This window comes from Phytophthora ramorum (genome assembly GCF_020800215.1).
Source record: "Phytophthora ramorum isolate Pr-102 chromosome Unknown Phyram_PR-102_s0007, whole genome shotgun sequence".
NCBI classification, from domain to species: domain Eukaryota; phylum Oomycota; class Peronosporomycetes; order Peronosporales; family Peronosporaceae; genus Phytophthora; species Phytophthora ramorum.
In genome coordinates, this window is record NW_027150653.1 from 2,786,558 (window position 1) to 2,809,319 (window position 22,762).

Here is a 22,762-nt window from a genome sequence, read left to right on the forward strand (position 1 = left end):
CTTTGCAACAATCTTGGTCTACTCGGCGCCTACGGATGTTCGGGGTCTTTGGGACCAATTCTTCAAAGACCTTTCGCTTGACTATGCGTACAGGAACCGAGAGATGTTGGACCCTTTTAAAACGTCTGTTGTGACGTTCGACACACTGAAGAGTATCCAAGACTTGCTCAGTGTCAGTGGGTACTCCGTCCAAGACTTTGATCTCCCTCGGCTGAGCGAGTTCCCTCGCCTGGTGCTTGAGTCTGTTCTGCAAAACAATCTCATCCGACGAGAGCTAACGGGATATGACGCGTCTGTTCTTGAACAAATTGTGAGCGAGGAGGACCACCTAAACGAGGAGCAGCGCTTCACCTATGATCAGATCACCCAAGCTGTCGAGGACCCACAGGAAGGCAGGAAGCTATTCTTCGTTGATGGACCAGGCGGTACCGGGAAGTCGACACTGCTTCGGAACATACTGGCCAAGGTTCGTCTATCCGGAAAAATTGCAATCGCGGTCGCTTCCAGTGGGATTGCTTCTCTGCTGCTTATGGGAGGTCGGACAGCGCATTCTACCTTCAAAATCCCCTTGAAGATAGACGGCGAATCTACTTGCAACATGAACAAGCGATCCCAGGTCACGGAATTGATGAGGAAAGCAAGTTTGATAGTTTGGGACGAGGCACCCATGGCGCATCGGCACGCGTTTGAGGCAGTGGACAGAACGCTTCGTGACGTTTTGGATAACGAGGCAGAACCTTTCGGTGGGAAAGTCGTTGTGCTTTCGGGAGATTTCAGGCAAATTCTCCCCGTGGTGAAGGGCGGCTCGGCGACAGAGACAATCGACGCATGCCTGAAGTCATCCGAACTGTGGCCACTTTTCCATAAGGTGCGTCTGACAGAGAACATGCGTGTTCGCACGGCTGCCACGTCCGATAGTGCTGCTGAGAATGGCTGCGTTTTCCGAGTACCTGCTGAAGGTTGGAGAGGGGAGACACGAGGTACACAACGATCTGGGAAATGACTACATTAAGATTCCACGCGACATGCTCATCGACAACCCCGCCGGTGATCCAGATGAGGACGAGGAGATCCGTCCGGGAGCTATTCCGCGAGGTATGCGGCGCATGATCGACGAGATGTACGCCGACATCAACAATTCGGAAGTCGCAACGGACGAGTACTTTGCGAGTCGCACCATCCTCACCACCACGAACGCGATAGTCCATCGTATCAACGAAGCCGTAGCGGATCGCATGACTGGGCCAGCTCGAGAATATGTGTCCACGGACTCAGTGGAGGATGACGAGGACGGGAACTTATTCGAGCAGGAGGTGCTCAACTCCCTGAACATCAGTGGCATCCCACCCCACAAGCTGAAACTCAAGAAGGGTATGCCGATCATCATGATGCGGAACTTAAATCCCGACCTGGGGTTGTGCAACGGAACACGCCTGCGAATCGTCGAACTCAAAGATCATGTCATCCACGCCACCATCATGGCCGGCGACAGACAAGGCCAGCATGTGTTGATCCCGCGCATCGTGTTCATCAGCGATGGCGACATCCGCGATTTCCCATTTCGACTGAGACGCAGGCAGTTTCCTATCCAGACTGCCTTTGCCATGACGATCAACAAGGCGCAGGGACAAACGGTGCAGTACCTGGGACTGTACTTGGCGACTCCTTGCTTTTCCCACGGTCAGCTGTATGTGGCCATGTCAAGGGTTACGTCGAGATCGAGATTCAAGGCGTTGGTCGAGTATCCAGAGCGGGAGGAAGAAGACGGAGTGTACACGGCGAACATAGTGTACCGACAGCTGTTCGAGAGGGCGTAGGCAGCGACTTCGTGTGAATGCATATTTTACGAAAGGAATACATTTGTCACTTTGCATAGCGGTAATTGTTGAGAGTCACCATTCCCCCTCGAGCGCAGCGAGCACGCCTGCGGTTTGAAGTCCGTGTGCGAAGCACGCGGGTGAAAACCCAGGACCAAACAGTGCATGGTAGACAAGCGGAGGCGAAGCTTGCGAGCCGTAGCGGGCTTAGGGTTCGTACACACGGGAACCACGTGAGACGAGCGCAGCGAGTACGCCTGTGGTTTGAAGTCCGTGTGCGAAGCACGCGGGTGAAAACCCAGGACCAAACAGTGCATGGTAGACAAGCGGAGGCGAAGCTTGCGAGCCGTAGCGGGCTTAGGGTTCGTACACACGGGAACCACGTGAGACGAGCGCAGCGAGTACGCCTGCGGTTTGAAGTCCGTGTGCGAAGCACGCGGGTGAAAACCCAGGACCAAACAGTGCATGGTAGACAAGCGAAGGCGAAGCTTGCGAGCCGTAGCGGGCTTAGGGTTCGTACACACGGGAACCACGTGAGACGAGCGCAGCGAGTACGCCTGCGGTTTGAAGTCCGTGTGCGAAGCACGCGGGTGAAAACCCAGGACCAAACAGTGCATGGTAGACAAGCGAAGGCGAAGCTTGCGAGCCGTAGCGGGCTTAGGGTTATGGTACAAGTTTACTGTAAAATATACTGAGATAAAACATAACCCTGTCATAGTAAAAATAGTAGTGAAGCGAGCTGGATGAGCGAGCGAACGGGCACCAACCAACCATGCACCCACCGCCCGCAACGCGGGCGGCGCTCGGCTAGTCCCCTACAAGTAACAGAGTAACCTGTCCGTCCGTCCGTCCGTCCGTCCGTCCGTCCGTCTGTCCGTCATTCCGTACGCACCTCGAGCGTAACGCAAATCCGGACTTTCCGTTGGCTATAAATAGCTGCCGAGCGCAGCGAAGGCGGCCCTCCCATTCGCTATTATTATAATACGAGACCTCTCATTGGCTATTTAGTGGAGCCTCTGCGCGATTGGCTATTATAATGCGTAGAGTGAACTACATCACATCGGAACTAGCCGAATGAAATCACTGCTGATTGGACAAAATAAACCGCCGTTCAACAACTTTTCTTTTCATTTCCATTTTCAAAACGACGCTCCGGCGACGGACCAGCTCGACGGAGGACCGGGCGGGATAGCTTCGCAGGCAGGTCATCCCCGCCGCAGGCAGGGTAGGTATAGATTAATCCTATTTAATTCTAATACATAACGATTTCGGGAGTGCCGCCTGTTGCGGATAACTGGTACCTTCAGGGCAGTCGAGGGGTAACCGTGCGTGTTAGAGGAGGATAACCGGAGCCGTGCATTGTGTGGGAAGGGCACAACTGCATGGAGGGATGGGTACCCTATGACGGCCACACTGATGCGGCCTAGCCAGCCCCCAAGAGGATCCCATCCCTGCCCAGCGCGCCAGGCCGACCTCTCTCGAAGCAATCGTGACGGTTACCCCGTATTTTCGGGCTTTCTGGTGAACATGCTATTTTGGGGGGCTCCCTTCACCCCCGGGAAGCATAATTCCAGGTTAGAGGTCCGATAAAAAGATTGCAGCTGGCGCCCGAAATGCGTTCCAAGACAGTCCGCCATCCAACCTGCTCTTCGGAGCCGCGGTGCTGAGGCGCCCATTTATGCCCGCCGGCATAGTGGGAAGTCTCATACCAATCCGGGGGACTGGGATGGGTACACACGGCGATAAAAGCCGGCCTAGCCGGGTCGTCCATCCTAGCCCCGGGCTTGACACCGTGTAATGGGACCGGCCCGTAGTGTGGTAACATGCTATTTGGGTTTCTGTGCAGTTACGGCTGTGGCGGACACTTTCCAATCAAAAGGACGAGTCGGCACTATTGTGACAAGTGAGGACCGCTCGACGGTGGCCATTTGCAGTGGTACCGGTGGAAAACCGTTGGTTTGGTGCAGTCTGCGCGCGAACTCGGGGTTTGTACGGCCCTTTAATGCCTATGATGCCTTGCTGCTAAAAAAAAATATTAAAAAAGATTCCCAAAAAGCTGACACGTGTCCCTTTACAACCAAAACGGTTAATTGCCTGAGCTGATAAAGCTCAGTGGCATTGAGCGCGACCGGTAGACCTCCGTTGCCAAAGGAAGCAACTAAAAGAAAAGAAAACAAAAAATTGAGGTACCGAGTCGCGCTTCAGCACCTCGAACCCGCAGCTGTGTCTCCAAAGGTATTGAGACGCAGCACCAATGCGGGGGTGCTTTAAAGGGATAACGGTGGATGTGAGGGACCAGAAACAAACGAAAGCAAACGCGGCAAGGCTAATGAGGTGTTTTACAGCCGTGCAGGACTCGGGTTCGTGGCGAGGACTGTGCAAGACTGGCGGTGCTACACGGGTATCCTGCAGGTGTGTCTCCAGAAGGCGTCTCCTTGCGAATTGCGAGGTACCGGCCGTCCTTTTACTAACGACTGCAGTTTTGGGTGGTTGTTTTCCAATGCACGTGCGCATTTATTGGGAAGTCCACTAACGCTGCATTTGCTGTTGCAGTTGTTGCGGACAGCACCATGGTGAATGTCGGCAGCAAGCGGGAGCGGTACGGCTGTTTCTTGGTTGTTGTCAAGTGTCCCTTGCTCAGTGGTCTCTTTTGTTAGTGATGAGCGGCGTCAGGAGCTGGACCAGCGCCATACCCAGGCCCTCGATGCCAACGCGTCACCACAAGGATATGAGTCTCCGGCGTCTAAGAGGCGACGCTTGGGGCGCCGCCGCGCGGCTCAAAGGCGGTTTCGGGTGGCAATGGAGCAGATGGAACAACTGAGTCTACAAGAGGCGGCCGCAGGTGGAGGGGACGTCGTCACAGTTGCAACGGGTGAAACCGCCCCTCCTGTGCCGACGGTCGTTGGACAAGGGGCGACTAGCCAGCTCTCTGCAGGTGCTCCAGTGCAGAGGGCGACTGACCCACAAGCAAATCCACGTCGGATGAGGGAGGCACAGCGAGCGCGTTCCAGAAGAAGTAACATGACCGACTCTCAGCGGGAGAGTGCGCGGCGGCGTGACGCGGAGCGAAAGCTAGCCCGGCGAGCCCAGCTCCGTGCCGAGCAGCTTCAGGACGTACGAGAACGAAACCGGATCGCACAGCAGGAACGTCGGCATAATCTGAACGAAGAGGTCCACGCCGCGGAGCGTGAACGCAACAGTGCTTCTCGCGCGCTTCACAGGAGTGTACACGATCGCACTGAAGAGCGCAGGACAGACCGGGAGCAACACGCGGACCGCCGGGTTCAGCTTACGCAGGAGGAGCGTGCTGAAGCGCAAAGGGTAAACCAAGAGCAACACGCGGACCGCCGGTCTCAGCTCACGCAGGAGGAGCGCGCTGAAGAACGCATGGTAAACCAAGAGCAACATGCCCGGCGCCGATCACAGCTCACACAGGAGGAGCGTGCCGAGGAACGGATTGCAAACCAAGAGCAACACGCGGAGCGCCGTTCTCAGCTTACACAGGAGGAGCGCGCTGAAGAACGCATGGTAAACCAAGAGCAACATGCCCGGCGCCGATCACAGCTCACACAGGAGGAGCGTGCCGAGGAACGGATAGTAAACCAGGAGCAACATGCCCAGCGCCGATCACAGCTTACGCAGGAGCAGCGTGCCGAAGATCGCATGGTAAACCAGGAGCAACACGCGGAGCGACGATCACAGCTTACGCAGGAGCAGCGTGCTGAAGAACGGATGGCAAACCAAGAGCAACACGCGGAGCGCAGATCACAGCTTACGCAGGAGGAACGCGCCGAAGCGCGAAGGGTAAACCAAGAGCAACATGCGGAACGCCGCAGAGAACAGACTGAGGAAGAAGCACTGGAGCAACGCGAGAGAGAGCGATTTCGGCGTAGATCGGCTCGACGTGGAGAGGCGTTGGCAAACCACGACGATTTTGACGTGGCCTACGTCCAGGGTCCAGACGTTGTGAATGGGCGCCATCGGCTTCCTCCCACCACTGTTTGTGAACATTGTGGCGCTTGGAAGTGGCCTGGCGAATCCAAAATGAGCTGTTGTCTGGAAGACAAGGTTCGTCTTCCCCCTTTACGGCCTGCACCTCCAAGATTGTTGCAACTGTATCGGGATCCAGCGTTTCGACAGCACATACGAGCGTATAACCAAGCTTTTGCGTTCACGTCCATTGGCGCTTCGTGCTCCAACCGATCCTTCCAGGACGTCAACCAGGATGCAAGCGTAGCGGGACAGAGGGGCGTGTACACGTACCGCATCCAGGGTGCAATGGGTCACTACTTGGGATCTCTACTCCCCTATATTGATCCCGCCACCGGAGAGCGCACGGACCCTAAGTTCGCGCAGATCTATATTGTGGACCCGGACATGCAGCAGCGCGCCCAACGCCGCAGAGGAATTTTTGCTGACTTGGATCCTGTGGCGTTGATGGACATTGAGCAAATGATGGAGCAGCACAACCCATTTGCTCAGCAGTTCCTGAGTTTCGGAGAGCAAGTGCGCTCGCGAGACACGAGCGACGTCGTGGATATGGTGTTCCGCCTCCACGAAAATATAGCGCATCCTCGGACATACAATTTGCCAACCGTTTCTGAGGTAGGCGCGACGCTCATCGAGGACGGCAACCTGGATAGGCCTCGCGATCTACTACTGTATACTCGGGATCACAGGCTTCTGCGACTGTTCGAGACGCGCCCGGAGTATGATCCTCTTCAGTATCCTCTTCTGCTTCCGTATGGGGAGCTGGGTTGGACCTACACGGACACATACGCGAACGGAGTCAGACGTCGCAACAAGAACCAGATGTCCCTTCGCGAACATGTCGCCTTCCGGTTGCACCAAAAAGTGGGAGATCAGTCTGCTCTTCATCAAGGCGGCCGTCTCTTTCAGCAGTGGTGTGTCGACCAACGCGCTAAATGCGAGCAGGAGCAACTTCGCTGGGTGGCCTCACATCAGAAGCAAATTCGCGCCGATCAGTACCGAGGGCTTCAGGACGCACTGCTTAACGAAGGTACAATTCAGCTGGAAGCAGGCGAAGGACTACTCTCTGAGTTCGACAGAGGCGATGGTACGTTGGTCCACCCTGATCGAGGCCGTGGTGGTGATACCCATTTTCTCAACCAAGTGGGACGCCGCGTTATTCTGCCCTCATCTCATATGGGCAGTCCTCGAGCAATGTACCAGTCCTACCAAGACTCAATGGCCATTGTTAGAGAATTCGGCAAGCCTGATGTGTTCATGACAACGACCTGCAGCCCTACATGGGAAGAGATAGTCGAGGCCCTTGGGTCCGATCAACAAAACGCTCAGGACCGCCCCGATATTGTAGCCCGTGTCTGGCAGCAAAAACTGCAAGCTCAGCTTAAAGACCTGAGCGAAGGAGTGCTGGGCCGTATGGAAGCGCGGATTTACGTGGTCGAGTTTCAAAAGAGAGGGCTCCCTCACGCGCACATCTTGATCATTTTGGCTGAAGAGGACAAGCCACGTACTCGCCAAATCGTAGATCGTATGGTGTCTGCAGAGCTTCCTGACAGAGAAAAGTTCCCGCAGCTATTCGAGACAATCATGACATGCATGCTGCATGGACCCTGTGGAGCGGCAAACCCGTCATGCGCTTGCATGAAGGACGGGAAGTGTACGAAAGGATATCCGAAACCTTTTGCAGAGGCGACAAGGACCAATGTGAACGGCTATCCGGTCTACAGACGGCGTCGACGAGCTGAAGGCGTCCTGGTATGGAAGGGCAGGGAGTACGACAACGCCACTATTAACCAGTGGGTTGTTCCGTACAACCCGTACTTATCCCAAAAGTACAATTGCCACATCAACGTCGAGGTGTGCACGGATATTTCAGCTGTGAAATATCTATACAAGTACGTCTACAAAGGGTCCGATAAAGCTGTGCTAACTGTCGAGGCAGTTCGCGCGGGTGGAGAGCTCCCTCGGCAAGAGCCAAACGAGATTCTGCGCTTCCTCACGGCCAGGTACATATCTCCAGTTGAAGCCTGTATCCGCTTACTCGACTTCTTGATCCAAGGAAAGACACACGCAGTCACTCAGCTTACCGTTCACGTCGAAGATGCCCAAACCGTGTTCTTCAGAGCGACGGAAGACCCGGAGCGTGTCCTTGGTCGTGGGAATCACACCATGTTGACCCGCTTCTTCGAATTGTGTGCGAGCGACGAACCCGAGAACCAGATCGCGAAGACAATGCTGTACCAGGATATACCCAAGGAATTCCGCTGGATGGGAAACACGAAGTGCTGGGTTCGACGTAAAAGGTACCAGGCTGCAATTGGTCGGATGGTGCATGTTTCACCGCGTGATATGGAGCGCTTCTATTTACGCCTGCTATTATGCCATCGCCGAGGACCGAGGTCTTTCGAAGACCTGCGGACAGTTGATGGTGTGCTGTGTCCCACGTATCGAGACGCGGCTGAACATGCCGGCTATCTGGAGAACGACAGCGAATGGGTTTTGTGTTTGTCGGAGGCTGCCGAGTTCCAGATGCCGTACCAGCTGCGCCAGCTCTTTGCAACAATCTTGGTCTACTCGGCGCCTACGGATGTTCGGGGTCTTTGGGACCAATTCTTCAAAGACCTTTCGCTTGACTATGCGTACAGGAACCGAGAGATGTTGGACCCTTTTAAAACGTCTGTTGTGACGTTCGACACACTGAAGAGTATCCAAGACTTGCTCAGTGTCAGTGGGTACTCCGTCCAAGACTTTGATCTCCCTCGGCTGAGCGAGTTCCCTCGCCTGGTGCTTGAGTCTGTTCTGCAAAACAATCTCATCCGACGAGAGCTAACGGGATATGACGCGTCTGTTCTTGAACAAATTGTGAGCGAGGAGGACCACCTAAACGAGGAGCAGCGCTTGACCTATGATCAGATCACCCAAGCTGTCGAGGACCCACAGGAAGGCAGGAAGCTATTCTTCGTTGATGGACCAGGCGGTACCGGGAAGTCGACACTGCTTCGGAACATACTGGCCAAGGTTCGTCTATCCGGAAAAATTGCAATCGCGGTCGCTTCCAGTGGGATTGCTTCTCTGCTGCTTATGGGAGGTCGGACAGCGCATTCTACCTTCAAAATCCCATTGAAGATAGACGGCGAATCTACTTGCAACATCAACAAGCGATCCCAGGTCACGGAATTGATGAGGAAAGCAAGTTTGATAGTTTGGGACGAGGCACCCATGGCGCATCGGCACGCGTTTGAGGCAGTGGACAGAACGCTTCGTGACGTTTTGGATAACGAGGCAGAACCTTTCGGTGGGAAAGTCGTTGTGCTTTCGGGAGATTTCAGGCAAATTCTCCCGTGGTGAAGGGCGGCTCGGCGACAGAGACAATCGACGCATGCCTGAAGTCATCCGAACTGTGGCCACTTTTCCAGAAGGTGCGTCTGACAGAGAACATGCGTGTTCGCACGGCTGCCACCTCCGATAGTGCTGCAGAAATGGCTGCGTTTTCCGAGTACCTGCTGAAGGTTGGAGAGGGGAGACACGAGGTACACAACGATCTGGGAAATGACTACATTAAGATTCCACGCGACATGCTCATCGACAACCCCGCCGGTGATCCAGATGAGGACGAGGAGATCCGACCGGGAGCTATTCCGCGAGGTATGCGGCGCATGATCGACGAGATGTACGCCGACATCAACAATTCGGAAGTCGCAACGGACGAGTACTTTGCGAGTCGCACCATCCTCACCACCACGAACGCGATAGTCCATCGTATCAACGAAGCCGTAGCGGATCGCATGACTGGGCCAGCTCGAGAATATGTGTCCACGGACTCAGTGGAGGATGACGAGGACGGGAACTTATTCGAGCAGGAGGTGCTCAACTCCCTGAACATCAGTGGCATCCCACCCCACAAGCTGAAACTCAAGAAGGGTATGCCGATCATCATGATGCGGAACTTAAATCCCGACCTGGGGTTGTGCAACGGAACACGCCTGCGAATCGTCGAACTCAAAGATCATGTCATCCATGCCACCATCATGGCAGGCGACAGGCAAGGCCAGCATGTGTTGATCCCGCGCATCGTGTTCATCAGCGATGGCGACATCCGCGATTTCCCATTTCGACTGAGACGCAGGCAGTTTCCTATCCAGACTGCCTTTGCCATGACGATCAACAAGGCGCAGGGACAAACGGTGCAGTACCTGGGACTGTACTTGGCGACTCCTTGCTTTTCCCACGGTCAGCTGTATGTGGCCATGTCAAGGGTTACGTCGAGATCGAGATTCAAGGCGTTGGTCGAGTATCCAGAGCGGGAGGAAGAAGACGGAGTGTACACGGCGAACATAGTGTACCGACAGCTGTTCGAGAGGGCGTAGGCAGCGACTTCGTGTGAATGCATATTTTACGAAAGGAATACATTTGTCACTTTGCATAGCGGTAATTGTTGAGAGTCACCATTCCCCCTCGAGCGCAGCGAGCACGCCTGTGGTTTGAAGTCCGTGTGCGAAGCACGCGGGTGAAAACCCAGGACCAAACAGTGCATGCTAGACAAGCGGAGGCGAAGCTTGCGAGCCGTAGCGGGCTTAGGGTTCGTACACACGGGAACCACGTGAGACGAGCGCAGCGAGTACGCCTGTGGTTTGAAGTCCGTGTGCGAAGCACGCGGGTGAAAACCCAGGACCAAACAGTGCATGCTAGACAAGCGAAGGCGAAGCTTGCGAGCCGTAGCGGGCTTAGGGTTCGTACACACGGGAACCACGTGAGACGAGCGCAGCGAGTACGCCTGCGGTTTGAAGTCCGTGTGCGAAGCACGCGGGTGAAAACCCAGGACCAAACAGTGCATGGTAGACAAGCGAAGGCGAAGCTTGCGAGCCGTAGCGGGCTTAGGGTTCGTACACACGGGAACCACGTGAGACGAGCGCAGCGAGTACGCCTGCGGTTTGAAGTCCGTGTGCGAAGCACGCGGGTGAAAACCCAGGACCAAACAGTGCATGGTAGACAAGCGAAGGCGAAGCTTGCGAGCCGTAGCGGGCTTAGGGTTATGGTACAAGTTTACTGTAAAATATACTGAGATAAAACATAACCCTGTCATAGTAAAAATAGTAGTGAAGCGAGCTGGATGAGCGAGCGAACGGGCACCAACCAACCATGCACCCACCGCCCGCAACGCGGGCGGCGCTCGGCTAGTTATACCATTATGCTGTCCACGCCCGTGGAACCTCTCTTTTACGCCCTCTGCGCTTGCTACACGCTCTCTGTGGCCGGACCCGGCCATATGCCTCTTGTCCACACCGAATCCGACCGCTTTCCTACTACTACGACTACTACGACTACTACGACTACTACTACAGTCCCTCCACCGGATACCACCACGTGGCTCGCACACAACCTGTCGCTTCGCCTTCCTCGTCATGGATTTGGCAACGCCAGAAGGCTCGTCTGGCGACTGCATGGCTTCGACCATGTGGTTGACACGTACGGTGTCTTGAACACGAGCGCTGACTGCCGATTGGGCGGCCAGTTCCGCTCGTCGTTAAACTTGCTGACCAACCAACCCCGATTCCAAGACGCGTTCGAGCGACCCCGACAGGCTACTGCGGAGCTCTGCAGCTCGTAGATGATCCGCGGAGGCACGGCGAACGACGAAGGCGCTGTTAGGACTGACGTTGGTGTGTCGGCATTTCGGAGCATGGTGAAGAGGCGGGAGGCGAATGTGAGCGCGCGGTGGTCGGAAGCGATGCGGCACTAGTGTGTGCAGGCTGCGGTGTGGTCGGAAGCGCGTTTGTGTGTGTGGTGCGTCCGCAATGTTGATTTTGGTTGTCGGGGGGAGGTGGGTGTGGTATCCGGGGATGTAGCTCAAATGGTAGAGCGCTCGCTTAGCATGCGAGAGGTACAGGGATCGATACCCTGCTTCTCCAGGCGTGTGTAGTATAGTGGTCAGTACCTCACCTTGTGGCGGTGAAATCCCTGGTTCGAATCCGGGCACGCGCACTCTTATACCATTATACCATTATGCTGTCCACGCCCGTGGAACCTCTCTTTTACGCCCTCTGCGCTTGCTACACGCTCTCTGTGGCCGGACCCGGCTATATGCCTCTTGTCCACACCGAATCCGACCGCTTTCCTACTACTACGACTACTACGACTACTACGACTACTACTACAGTCCCTCCACCGGATACCACCACGTGGCTCGCACACAACCTGTCGCTTCGCCTTCCTCGTCATGGATTTGGCAACGCCAGAAGGCTCGTCTGGCGACTGCATGGCTTCGACCATGTGGTTGACACGTACGGTGTCTTGAACACGAGCGCTGACTGCCGATTGGGCGGCCAGTTCCGCTCGTCGTTAAACTTGCTGACCAACCAACCCCGATTCCAAGACGCGTTCGAGCGACCCCGACAGGCTACTGCGGAGCTCTGCAGCTCGTAGATGATCCGCGGAGGCACGGCGAACGACGAAGGCGCTGTTAGGACTGACGTTGGTGTGTCGGCATTTCGGAGCATGGTGAAGAGGCGGGAGGCGAATGTGAGCGCGCGGTGGTCGGAAGCGATGCGGCACTAGTGTGTGCAGGCTGCGGTGTGGTCGGAAGCGCGTTTGTGTGTGTGGTGCGTCCGCAATGTTGATTTTGGTTGTCGGGGGGAGGTGGGTGTGGTATCCGGGGATGTAGCTCAAATGGTAGAGCGCTCGCTTAGCATGCGAGAGGTACAGGGATCGATACCCTGCTTCTCCAGGCGTGTGTAGTATAGTGGTCAGTACCTCACCTTGTGGCGGTGAAATCCCTGGTTCGAATCCGGGCACGCGCACTCTTATACCATTATACCATTATGCTGTCCACGCCCGTGGAACCTCTCTTTTACGCCCTCTGCGCTTGCTACACGCTCTCTGTGGCCGGACCCGGCCATATGCCTCTTGTCCACACCGAATCCGACCGCTTTCCTACTACTACGACTACTACGACTACTACTACAGTCCCTCCACCGGATACCACCACGTGGCTCGCACACAACCTGTCGCTTCGCCTTCCTCGTCATGGATTTGGCAACGCCAGAAGGCTCGTCTGGCGACTGCATGGCTTCGACCATGTGGTTGACACGTACGGTGTCTTGAACACGAGCGCTGACTGCCGATTGGGCGGCCAGTTCCGCTCGTCGTTAAACTTGCTGACCAACCAACCCCGATTCCAAGACGCGTTCGAGCGACCCCGACAGGCTACTGCGGAGCTCTGCAGCTCGTAGATGATCCGCGGAGGCACGGCGAACGACGAAGGCGCTGTTAGGACTGACGTTGGTGTGTCGGCATTTCGGAGCATGGTGAAGAGGCGGGAGGCGAATGTGAGCGCGCGGTGGTCGGAAGCGATGCGGCACTAGTGTGTGCAGGCTGCGGTGTGGTCGGAAGCGCGTTTGTGTGTGTGGTGCGTCCGCAATGTTGATTTTGGTTGTCGGGGGGAGGTGGGTGTGGTATCCGGGGATGTAGCTCAAATGGTAGAGCGCTCGCTTAGCATGCGAGAGGTACAGGGATCGATACCCTGCTTCTCCAGGCGTGTGTAGTATAGTGGTCAGTACCTCACCTTGTGGCGGTGAAATCCCTGGTTCGAATCCGGGCACGCGCACTCTTATACCATTATACCATTATGCTGTCCACGCCCGTGGAACCTCTCTTTTACGCCCTCTGCGCTTGCTACACGCTCTCTGTGGCCGGACCCGGCCATATGCCTCTTGTCCACACCGAATCCGACCGCTTTCCTACTACTACGACTACTACGACTACTACGACTACTACTACAGTCCCTCCACCGGATACCACCACGTGGCTCGCACACAACCTGTCGCTTCGCCTTCCTCGTCATGGATTTGGCAACGCCAGAAGGCTCGTCTGGCGACTGCATGGCTTCGACCATGTGGTTGACACGTACGGTGTCTTGAACACGAGCGCTGACTGCCGATTGGGCGGCCAGTTCCGCTCGTCGTTAAACTTGCTGACCAACCAACCCCGATTCCAAGACGCGTTCGAGCGACCCCGACAGGCTACTGCGGAGCTCTGCAGCTCGTAGATGATCCGCGGAGGCACGGCGAACGACGAAGGCGCTGTTAGGACTGACGTTGGTGTGTCGGCATTTCGGAGCATGGTGAAGAGGCGGGAGGCGAATGTGAGCGCGCGGTGGTCGGAAGCGATGCGGCACTAGTGTGTGCAGGCTGCGGTGTGGTCGGAAGCGCGTTTGTGTGTGTGGTGCGTCCGCAATGTTGATTTTGGTTGTCGGGGGGAGGTGGGTGTGGTATCCGGGGATGTAGCTCAAATGGTAGAGCGCTCGCTTAGCATGCGAGAGGTACAGGGATCGATACCCTGCTTCTCCAGGCGTGTGTAGTATAGTGGTCAGTACCTCACCTTGTGGCGGTGAAATCCCTGGTTCGAATCCGGGCACGCGCACTCTTATACCATTATACCATTATGCTGTCCACGCCCGTGGAACCTCTCTTTTACGCCCTCTGCGCTTGCTACACGCTCTCTGTGGCCGGACCCGGCCATATGCCTCTTGTCCACACCGAATCCGACCGCTTTCCTACTACTACGACTACTACGACTACTACGACTACTACTACAGTCCCTCCACCGGATACCACCACGTGGCTCGCACACAACCTGTCGCTTCGCCTTCCTCGTCATGGATTTGGCAACGCCAGAAGGCTCGTCTGGCGACTGCATGGCTTCGACCATGTGGTTGACACGTACGGTGTCTTGAACACGAGCGCTGACTGCCGATTGGGCGGCCAGTTCCGCTCGTCGTTAAACTTGCTGACCAACCAACCCCGATTCCAAGACGCGTTCGAGCGACCCCGACAGGCTACTGCGGAGCTCTGCAGCTCGTAGATGATCCGCGGAGGCACGGCGAACGACGAAGGCGCTGTTAGGACTGACGTTGGTGTGTCGGCATTTCGGAGCATGGTGAAGAGGCGGGAGGCGAATGTGAGCGCGCGGTGGTCGGAAGCGATGCGGCACTAGTGTGTGCAGGCTGCGGTGTGGTCGGAAGCGCGTTTGTGTGTGTGGTGCGTCCGCAATGTTGATTTTGGTTGTCGGGGGGAGGTGGGTGTGGTATCCGGGGATGTAGCTCAAATGGTAGAGCGCTCGCTTAGCATGCGAGAGGTACAGGGATCGATACCCTGCTTCTCCAGGCGTGTGTAGTATAGTGGTCAGTACCTCACCTTGTGGCGGTGAAATCCCTGGTTCGAATCCGGGCACGCGCACTCTTATACCATTATACCATTATGCTGTCCACGCCCGTGGAACCTCTCTTTTACGCCCTCTGCGCTTGCTACACGCTCTCTGTGGCCGGACCCGGCCATATGCCTCTTGTCCACACCGAATCCGACCGCTTTCCTACTACTACGACTACTACGACTACTACGACTACTACTACAGTCCCTCCACCGGATACCACCACGTGGCTCGCACACAACCTGTCGCTTCGCCTTCCTCGTCATGGATTTGGCAACGCCAGAAGGCTCGTCTGGCGACTGCATGGCTTCGACCATGTGGTTGACACGTACGGTGTCTTGAACACGAGCGCTGACTGCCGATTGGGCGGCCAGTTCCGCTCGTCGTTAAACTTGCTGACCAACCAACCCCGATTCCAAGACGCGTTCGAGCGACCCCGACAGGCTACTGCGGAGCTCTGCAGCTCGTAGATGATCCGCGGAGGCACGGCGAACGACGAAGGCGCTGTTAGGACTGACGTTGGTGTGTCGGCATTTCGGAGCATGGTGAAGAGGCGGGAGGCGAATGTGAGCGCGCGGTGGTCGGAAGCGATGCGGCACTAGTGTGTGCAGGCTGCGGTGTGGTCGGAAGCGCGTTTGTGTGTGTGGTGCGTCCGCAATGTTGATTTTGGTTGTCGGGGGGAGGTGGGTGTGGTATCCGGGGATGTAGCTCAAATGGTAGAGCGCTCGCTTAGCATGCGAGAGGTACAGGGATCGATACCCTGCTTCTCCAGGCGTGTGTAGTATAGTGGTCAGTACCTCACCTTGTGGCGGTGAAATCCCTGGTTCGAATCCGGGCACGCGCACTCTTATACCATTATACCATTATGCTGTCCACGCCCGTGGAACCTCTCTTTTACGCCCTCTGCGCTTGCTACACGCTCTCTGTGGCCGGACCCGGCCATATGCCTCTTGTCCACACCGAATCCGACCGCTTTCCTACTACTACGACTACTACGACTACTACGACTACTACTACAGTCCCTCCACCGGATACCACCACGTGGCTCGCACACAACCTGTCGCTTCGCCTTCCTCGTCATGGATTTGGCAACGCCAGAAGGCTCGTCTGGCGACTGCATGGCTTCGACCATGTGGTTGACACGTACGGTGTCTTGAACACGAGCGCTGACTGCCGATTGGGCGGCCAGTTCCGCTCGTCGTTAAACTTGCTGACCAACCAACCCCGATTCCAAGACGCGTTCGAGCGACCCCGACAGGCTACTGCGGAGCTCTGCAGCTCGTAGATGATCCGCGGAGGCACGGCGAACGACGAAGGCGCTGTTAGGACTGACGTTGGTGTGTCGGCATTTCGGAGCATGGTGAAGAGGCGGGAGGCGAATGTGAGCGCGCGGTGGTCGGAAGCGATGCGGCACTAGTGTGTGCAGGCTGCGGTGTGGTCGGAAGCGCGTTTGTGTGTGTGGTGCGTCCGCAATGTTGATTTTGGTTGTCGGGGGGAGGTGGGTGTGGTATCCGGGGATGTAGCTCAAATGGTAGAGCGCTCGCTTAGCATGCGAGAGGTACAGGGATCGATACCCTGCTTCTCCAGGCGTGTGTAGTATAGTGGTCAGTACCTCACCTTGTGGCGGTGAAATCCCTGGTTCGAATCCGGGCACGCGCACTCTTATACCATTATACCATTATGCTGTCCACGCCCGTGGAACCTCTCTTTTACGCCCTCTGCGCTTGCTACACGCTCTCTGTGGCCGGACCCGGCCATATGCCTCTTGTCCACACCGAATCCGACCGCTTTCCTACTACTACGACTACTACGACTACTACGACTACTACTACAGTCCCTCCACCGGATACCACCACGTGGCTCGCACACAACCTGTCGCTTCGCCTTCCTCGTCATGGATTTGGCAACGCCAGAAGGCTCGTCTGGCGACTGCATGGCTTCGACCATGTGGTTGACACGTACGGTGTCTTAAACACGAGCGCTGACTGCCGATTGGGCGGCCAGTTCCGCTCGTCGTTAAACTTGCTGACCAACCAACCCCGATTCCAAGACGCGTTCGAGCGACCCCGACAGGCTACTGCGGAGCTCTGCAGCTCGTAGATGATCCGCGGAGGCACGGCGAACGACGAAGGCGCTGTTAGGACTGACGTTGGTGTGTCGGCATTTCGGAGCATGGTGAAGAGGCGGGAGGCGAATGTGAGCGCGCGGTGGTCGGAAGCGATGCGGCACTAGTGTGTGCAGGCTGCGGTGTGGTCGGAAGCGCGTTTGTGTGTGTGGTGCGTCCGCAATGTTGATTTTGGTTGTCGGGGGGAGGTGGGTGTGGTATCCGGGGATGTAGCTCAAATGGTAGAGCGCTCGCTTAGCATGCGAGAGGTACAGGGATCGATACCCTGCTTCTCCAGGCGTGTGTAGTATAGTGGTCAGTACCTCACCTTGTGGCGGTGAAATCCCTGGTTCGAATCCGGGCACGCGCACTCTTATACCATTATACCATTATGCTGTCCACGCCCGTGGAACCTCTCTTTTACGCCCTCTGCGCTTGCTACACGCTCTCTGTGGCCGGACCCGGCCATATGCCTCTTGTCCACACCGAATCCGACCGCTTTCCTACTACTACGACTACTACGACTACTACGACTACTACTACAGTCCCTCCACCGGATACCACCACGTGGCTCGCACACAACCTGTCGCTTCGCCTTCCTCGTCATGGATTTGGCAACGCCAGAAGGCTCGTCTGGCGACTGCATGGCTTCGACCATGTGGTTGACACGTACGGTGTCTTGAACACGAGCGCTGACTGCCGATTGGGCGGCCAGTTCCGCTCGTCGTTAAACTTGCTGACCAACCAACCCCGATTCCAAGACGCGTTCGAGCGACCCCGACAGGCTACTGCGGAGCTCTGCAGCTCGTAGATGATCCGCGGAGGCACGGCGAACGACGAAGGCGCTGTTAGGACTGACGTTGGTGTGTCGGCATTTCGGAGCATGGTGAAGAGGCGGGAGGCGAATGTGAGCGCGCGGTGGTCGGAAGCGATGCGGCACTAGTGTGTGCAGGCTGCGGTGTGGTCGGAAGCGCGTTTGTGTGTGTGGTGCGTCCGCAATGTTGATTTTGGTTGTCGGGGGGAGGTGGGTGTGGTATCCGGGGATGTAGCTCAAATGGTAGAGCGCTCGCTTAGCATGCGAGAGGTTCAAGGTTTGACACTGACACGAATGATCAAGCTTGGTTGCCAACGTGAAAAAGTGTCGGCCCACAAGTTGTGCTCCGCATATATATGCTCGATGGTGTAGTTCATGCCCAGGAGCTGCTGTGACCGATGCTGGAGCCGATCGTGGATATGTTGCGTGACGTCCTTGCTTGGAGAGAAGATGCAGATGAGATTGGTATGGTCGCAGTATAGACGAATCCTTTGCGACGAAGCAACATATACTCAAGTTCTGAGCATGCCTTGATAATTCGTTCTTCATGTCGAACTTAGCCAAAACGACAGCGCCATTCACCTTATTCATTGCAGCGGCGGGATTGGGCATGATGCCCGCAATAGGCACACTGGCGCGATTGACCGCACGATAGTCAATGGTGAGGCGGAACTCAGTCTTGGATCCAGGTTTGCGGACCGTGACGACGGCGCTGGCACAGCTCGGCGCCTTGTTCTCCCTCACTAGCCCATTCTCGGCCAACAGCGCGACACGTTCGCGGATGAACTGTCTCTGAAGAGGCGCATACTTGCGTTGCTTGCAGCAATATAGAATGACGTCTTCACGCAACTGGATGCACAGTGGCCCCACTTAAGCGGGGGGACCATCACTCAGACTGTCTTGCCAAACGTCTGGGTATACATCGGGCACAAACTCGTTCACGAGAGCTTGGCTCCGAGTGTGGATGAGTTGGAGGACCTCGTTGTCCGTGATAGCCTCCAGGGGGCGCTGTAGGATGCAGCCAGAGATGATGTCGAGCATATGGCGCCCTTTACGGTACCCACTACCCGTTCAAACACCTCACCGTCACCGTGCAGCGGTGACGGATCTTGATCTTGGTGAGGTAGTGGTTTCACTCGCGGTACCACGATATCAGTGAGGTATGGTCCCATCGCATCAATTTGGGTGGACGGACGAATTCGTAGATTGGCTGGGGGGGGGGGGGGGGGGGGGGGCATGGTCAGCATCCATGTTGACGTCTCTATCCAGGTCTAGCGGAAATCTTCCCGCCACTTTCAAATGGGGAGATGCGAACCTAAGGCGAACTTAGCCTTGGTTCTAAGTTGAGTTCGTATTTAACCGAGTCGTGCCTGTACAAGCGACGGCCCAGTTGCTCTTCAGTTGGCTACGCACACTGGAGAGGGAGAGACGGCAGCCTTGTCGACGACGCGCGGGACGTTGCAGGTGAGGTTCCAACGCTTCCAAGCGAAAAAAATCTTTATGACGAGGCCGGGGACTTGGACTCGGGAAGGTAAGTTGAAAAGTGAGACTGGATTGAGAACGAGCCACAATTAACAGACTCCTTGTGCTGCGTTCCTAACCTACAGTGTTGAAGGTCCTTTGCAGCGAGAGCGATGTTCACGCCCGCGTTGTTGTTCGTTATGTCTCCGAGCGTAAGCACGCTTCACGTCGCTGGCGCTGAGACTTGCAGTAGATACGAAATATGAAGTAGTGTCCAGTCCCGTGGCGCCGCGAGCATCAACTGATGATGCTCGGTCACGTTGAATACCGGCACTGATTGTGCTTCACCAGATCATGCATGTGACGGCTTCTTGTCGCCAAGTGCAAGCTGTGGCGTGACAGACGTATGTCAGCACCACACACATTTTTACTGATGTCCAGATGTCTGATGAAACAGAGAAGAAAATCGCACTCCTCGTCACTTGACAGCACATGTCTGAGTGTCAACCTTGAGCCAGAGGCTTGGGAATGGATCCGATCAGTAACTTTTTGGCGAGATGGAGCAGTAAGAATCCTATGTACAATATTGAACAGTCGTGATGAATCCACGATCACCAACAATGCTCGCAGGCCTCATGTCACGACTGACCCATTTCGCCAATATATTCTCGAAACGACTCTGGTCAGATTCTTTTGCTGATTCAAATCTGTTTCTCAGTTGTTTTGAGACTCTGACCCCGAATATTTTCCTCAAACATTCTCAGGGCATCACTATAAAGCCTCCTCATGTGGGAACCAACCTTACTTTTACCTTTTATGATTGGCAAATCGTCATTGCAGCTCAAACAATAAAATCACCGAGCCTGACCACGACTGAACTCTCCTTTATTCACGCTTGCGTGCTGCTCGCTCGCCACACAGACAATGAATTGATACTACACCTTCTCTCTTTGGTATGGCACGGGATATATTCGTCCAGCGGGACATTGCTGCACATTTGTGAGGGCTGTATATCTTCTGATTGTCTGAGTGAGTGACTCCGACGCAAGAGTTGCTGATGGTGATGCTCGCAACGATTTTGGTCTTGATGGGGTGATTTTGTATCGCTCGCAAAGTCAGTCTTGAAGGAGTTGTCCCTGATGGCGTCATTCGACATGATTTGGTCGAGCTTGTCCTTGATCGTGGTGTTACTCCACACCTTTTTGACAGCGTCGTGTGTGTCCGCGTTGCTGACGACGTGTCTCCCGCATGTTTTGAGTTCTTGCTTGGTGGTTGGGAGTGTGGATTGGTTCTGCTACTTCTTGAGGGGGTCGTCAAACAGCTCGCCTCTGCTACGGTCTGATCGTCCATGGCGGCCGTGTGTCCGACTTTATCGATGGGAGTTCTGATCTGAGAATGAGTCAGCTACCGCTGAGCGAAGCTCTCGAAGCAAAGATTTCGAAGAAGGATTGGTGTGGCATGAAACATGCGAATCTTTCTGCCCAAAGCTACAGCGAAGCGCAGTAGATTGTGTAGGTCTTGTTTGCCGACTCCTTCGAATACTTTCAAGAAGTCTTTCAATATGACATCTGATGTGGCATCCAACTTGGAGCTGCTTTGATTGGCCACCTTAAAGAGTTTTTGCCAATTAAACGACTACAATAGCCGGGGTGTCGGCTGGGTGTATCCGCGACGTCGTTTGCAAAGCTGGACGGCCGACCCGTCGACGTCCAGATTGACGTCAAGAATCGAGACCTACACTTGACTAATTTTTATTAAATTTTAATGTGTCTGGCCCGGTGCTCCAGCAAGTCACTTGTGTTTTCACACACCACTAAATTTCGATTAAGTTCGATATTTCCGTATTTTGGTTCATCATAGAAACATCAAGTGAAAAGTTTAAACTTGCGTTTGTATGCCACGAACTCGTCGCTGACAGAAGCCAAAGGCGAGAGGCAGCCGAGCGTGAGAAGGCCAAAAGGCGGTGACCACGGAGGAGTTGCTCATGAGTCGCGCGCGTGTGTACTGCGACGTAAATGAGACGCGTCCGCGCGAATACTGGGACTACGAGACGCTCAATGTGGCTTGGGGGTGCGTTTTATTGTTGTTCCTGTTCATTTCTGTCGCCCCCTCTTCGCCTCGCCCCCCTTCGAAATCTTTCGCTGTGGAGGGGGAAGACGCACTTGCCCAGGCGCGCGGGGATCCTTATAGTGTCCCTGGACCGTGGAGTGGGCGTGCCCACTGGCTTATTTGTAGGGAAGATCTTTTGGTGAACTCACAGAGCCTCGTGCGATTGTATAGAGACCAAGACAACTACGAGGTGATCCGCAAGATCGGTCGCGGCAAGTACAGCGAAGTGTTTGAGGGCTACAACGTGGCCAGCAACTCTCGCTGCGTCATCAAGATCCTCAAGCCCGTCAAGAAGAAAAAAATCAAGCGGTGAGTTCGTCTGCACAAGCTCTTGGTTGGATGTGAACCGTCAGAAACTCACACTGCCTTGTATGCGTGCTTAGTGAAATCAAGATCCTGCAGAACCTGTCGGGGGGTGTGAACGTTGTCCAACTCTTGGATGTGGTTCGTGACCCGCAGTCCAAGACCCCCAGCTTGGTGACCGAATACGTGAACAACACGGACTTCAAGACGCTGTACCCGACGCTGAGCGACTTTGACATCCGCTACTACCTGTTCGAGCTGCTCAAGGCCCTTGACTACTGCCACTCGAACGGTATCATGCACCGCGATGTCAAGCCGCACAACGTGATGATCGACCACGAAAAGCGTCAGCTGCGTCTGATTGATTGGGGTCTCGCCGAGTTCTACCACCCGGGCCGCGAGTACAATGTACGCGTGGCTAGTCGCTACTTCAAGGGACCGGAGCTGCTGGTGGACATGCAGGAGTACGACTACTCGCTGGACATGTGGAGTCTGGGCTGCATGTTCGCGGCCATGATCTTCCGCAAGGAGCCGTTCTTCCACGGTCACGATAATTGCGACCAGCTGGTGAAGATTGCCAAGGTGAAGGGCACGGACGAGCTGTTTGACTACCTCACTACGTACGACCTGGAGCTAGACCCGCAGTACGACGGCATCCTGGGCACGCACACGAAGAAGCCGTGGGAGAAGTTTATCACACAAGAGAACAAGCATTTGGTGTCCCCCGAGGCCATCGACTTCCTGGATGGTCTGCTGCGTTACGACCACCAGGAGCGACTAACAGCAAAAGAGGCCATGCAGCACGCGTACTTCCAGCCTGTGCGCGATGCAGCCGAGCAGAAGCTGCGTGGTAGCGCGCATCACACCGACGAGATCACCAGTGTATCCGACTCGAGTGCGTAAAGTGCTTGGTGAAGGTCACAGCCCCCTCGTTTCGAGAAAAGGAGGAACTTGAAAAGGAGA

The 22,762-nt window shown here is 55.5% G+C and overlaps 1 protein-coding gene across 1 annotated transcript; it reads left to right on the forward strand.

Moving 5' to 3' along the window:
- Nucleotides 1-21,371: 21,371 nt before the first annotated feature.
- KRP23_8888 (Casein kinase II subunit alpha-1) lies at nucleotides 21,372-22,702 on the forward strand (the record flags this gene model as incomplete). Its single annotated transcript, XM_067894387.1, has 3 exons — nucleotides 21,372-21,457; nucleotides 21,668-21,805; nucleotides 21,880-22,702. 3 exons carry the CDS (start codon nucleotides 21,372-21,374, stop codon nucleotides 22,700-22,702), a joined length of 1,047 nt encoding a protein of 348 aa, XP_067743826.1.
- Nucleotides 22,703-22,762: the final 60 nt, after the last annotated feature.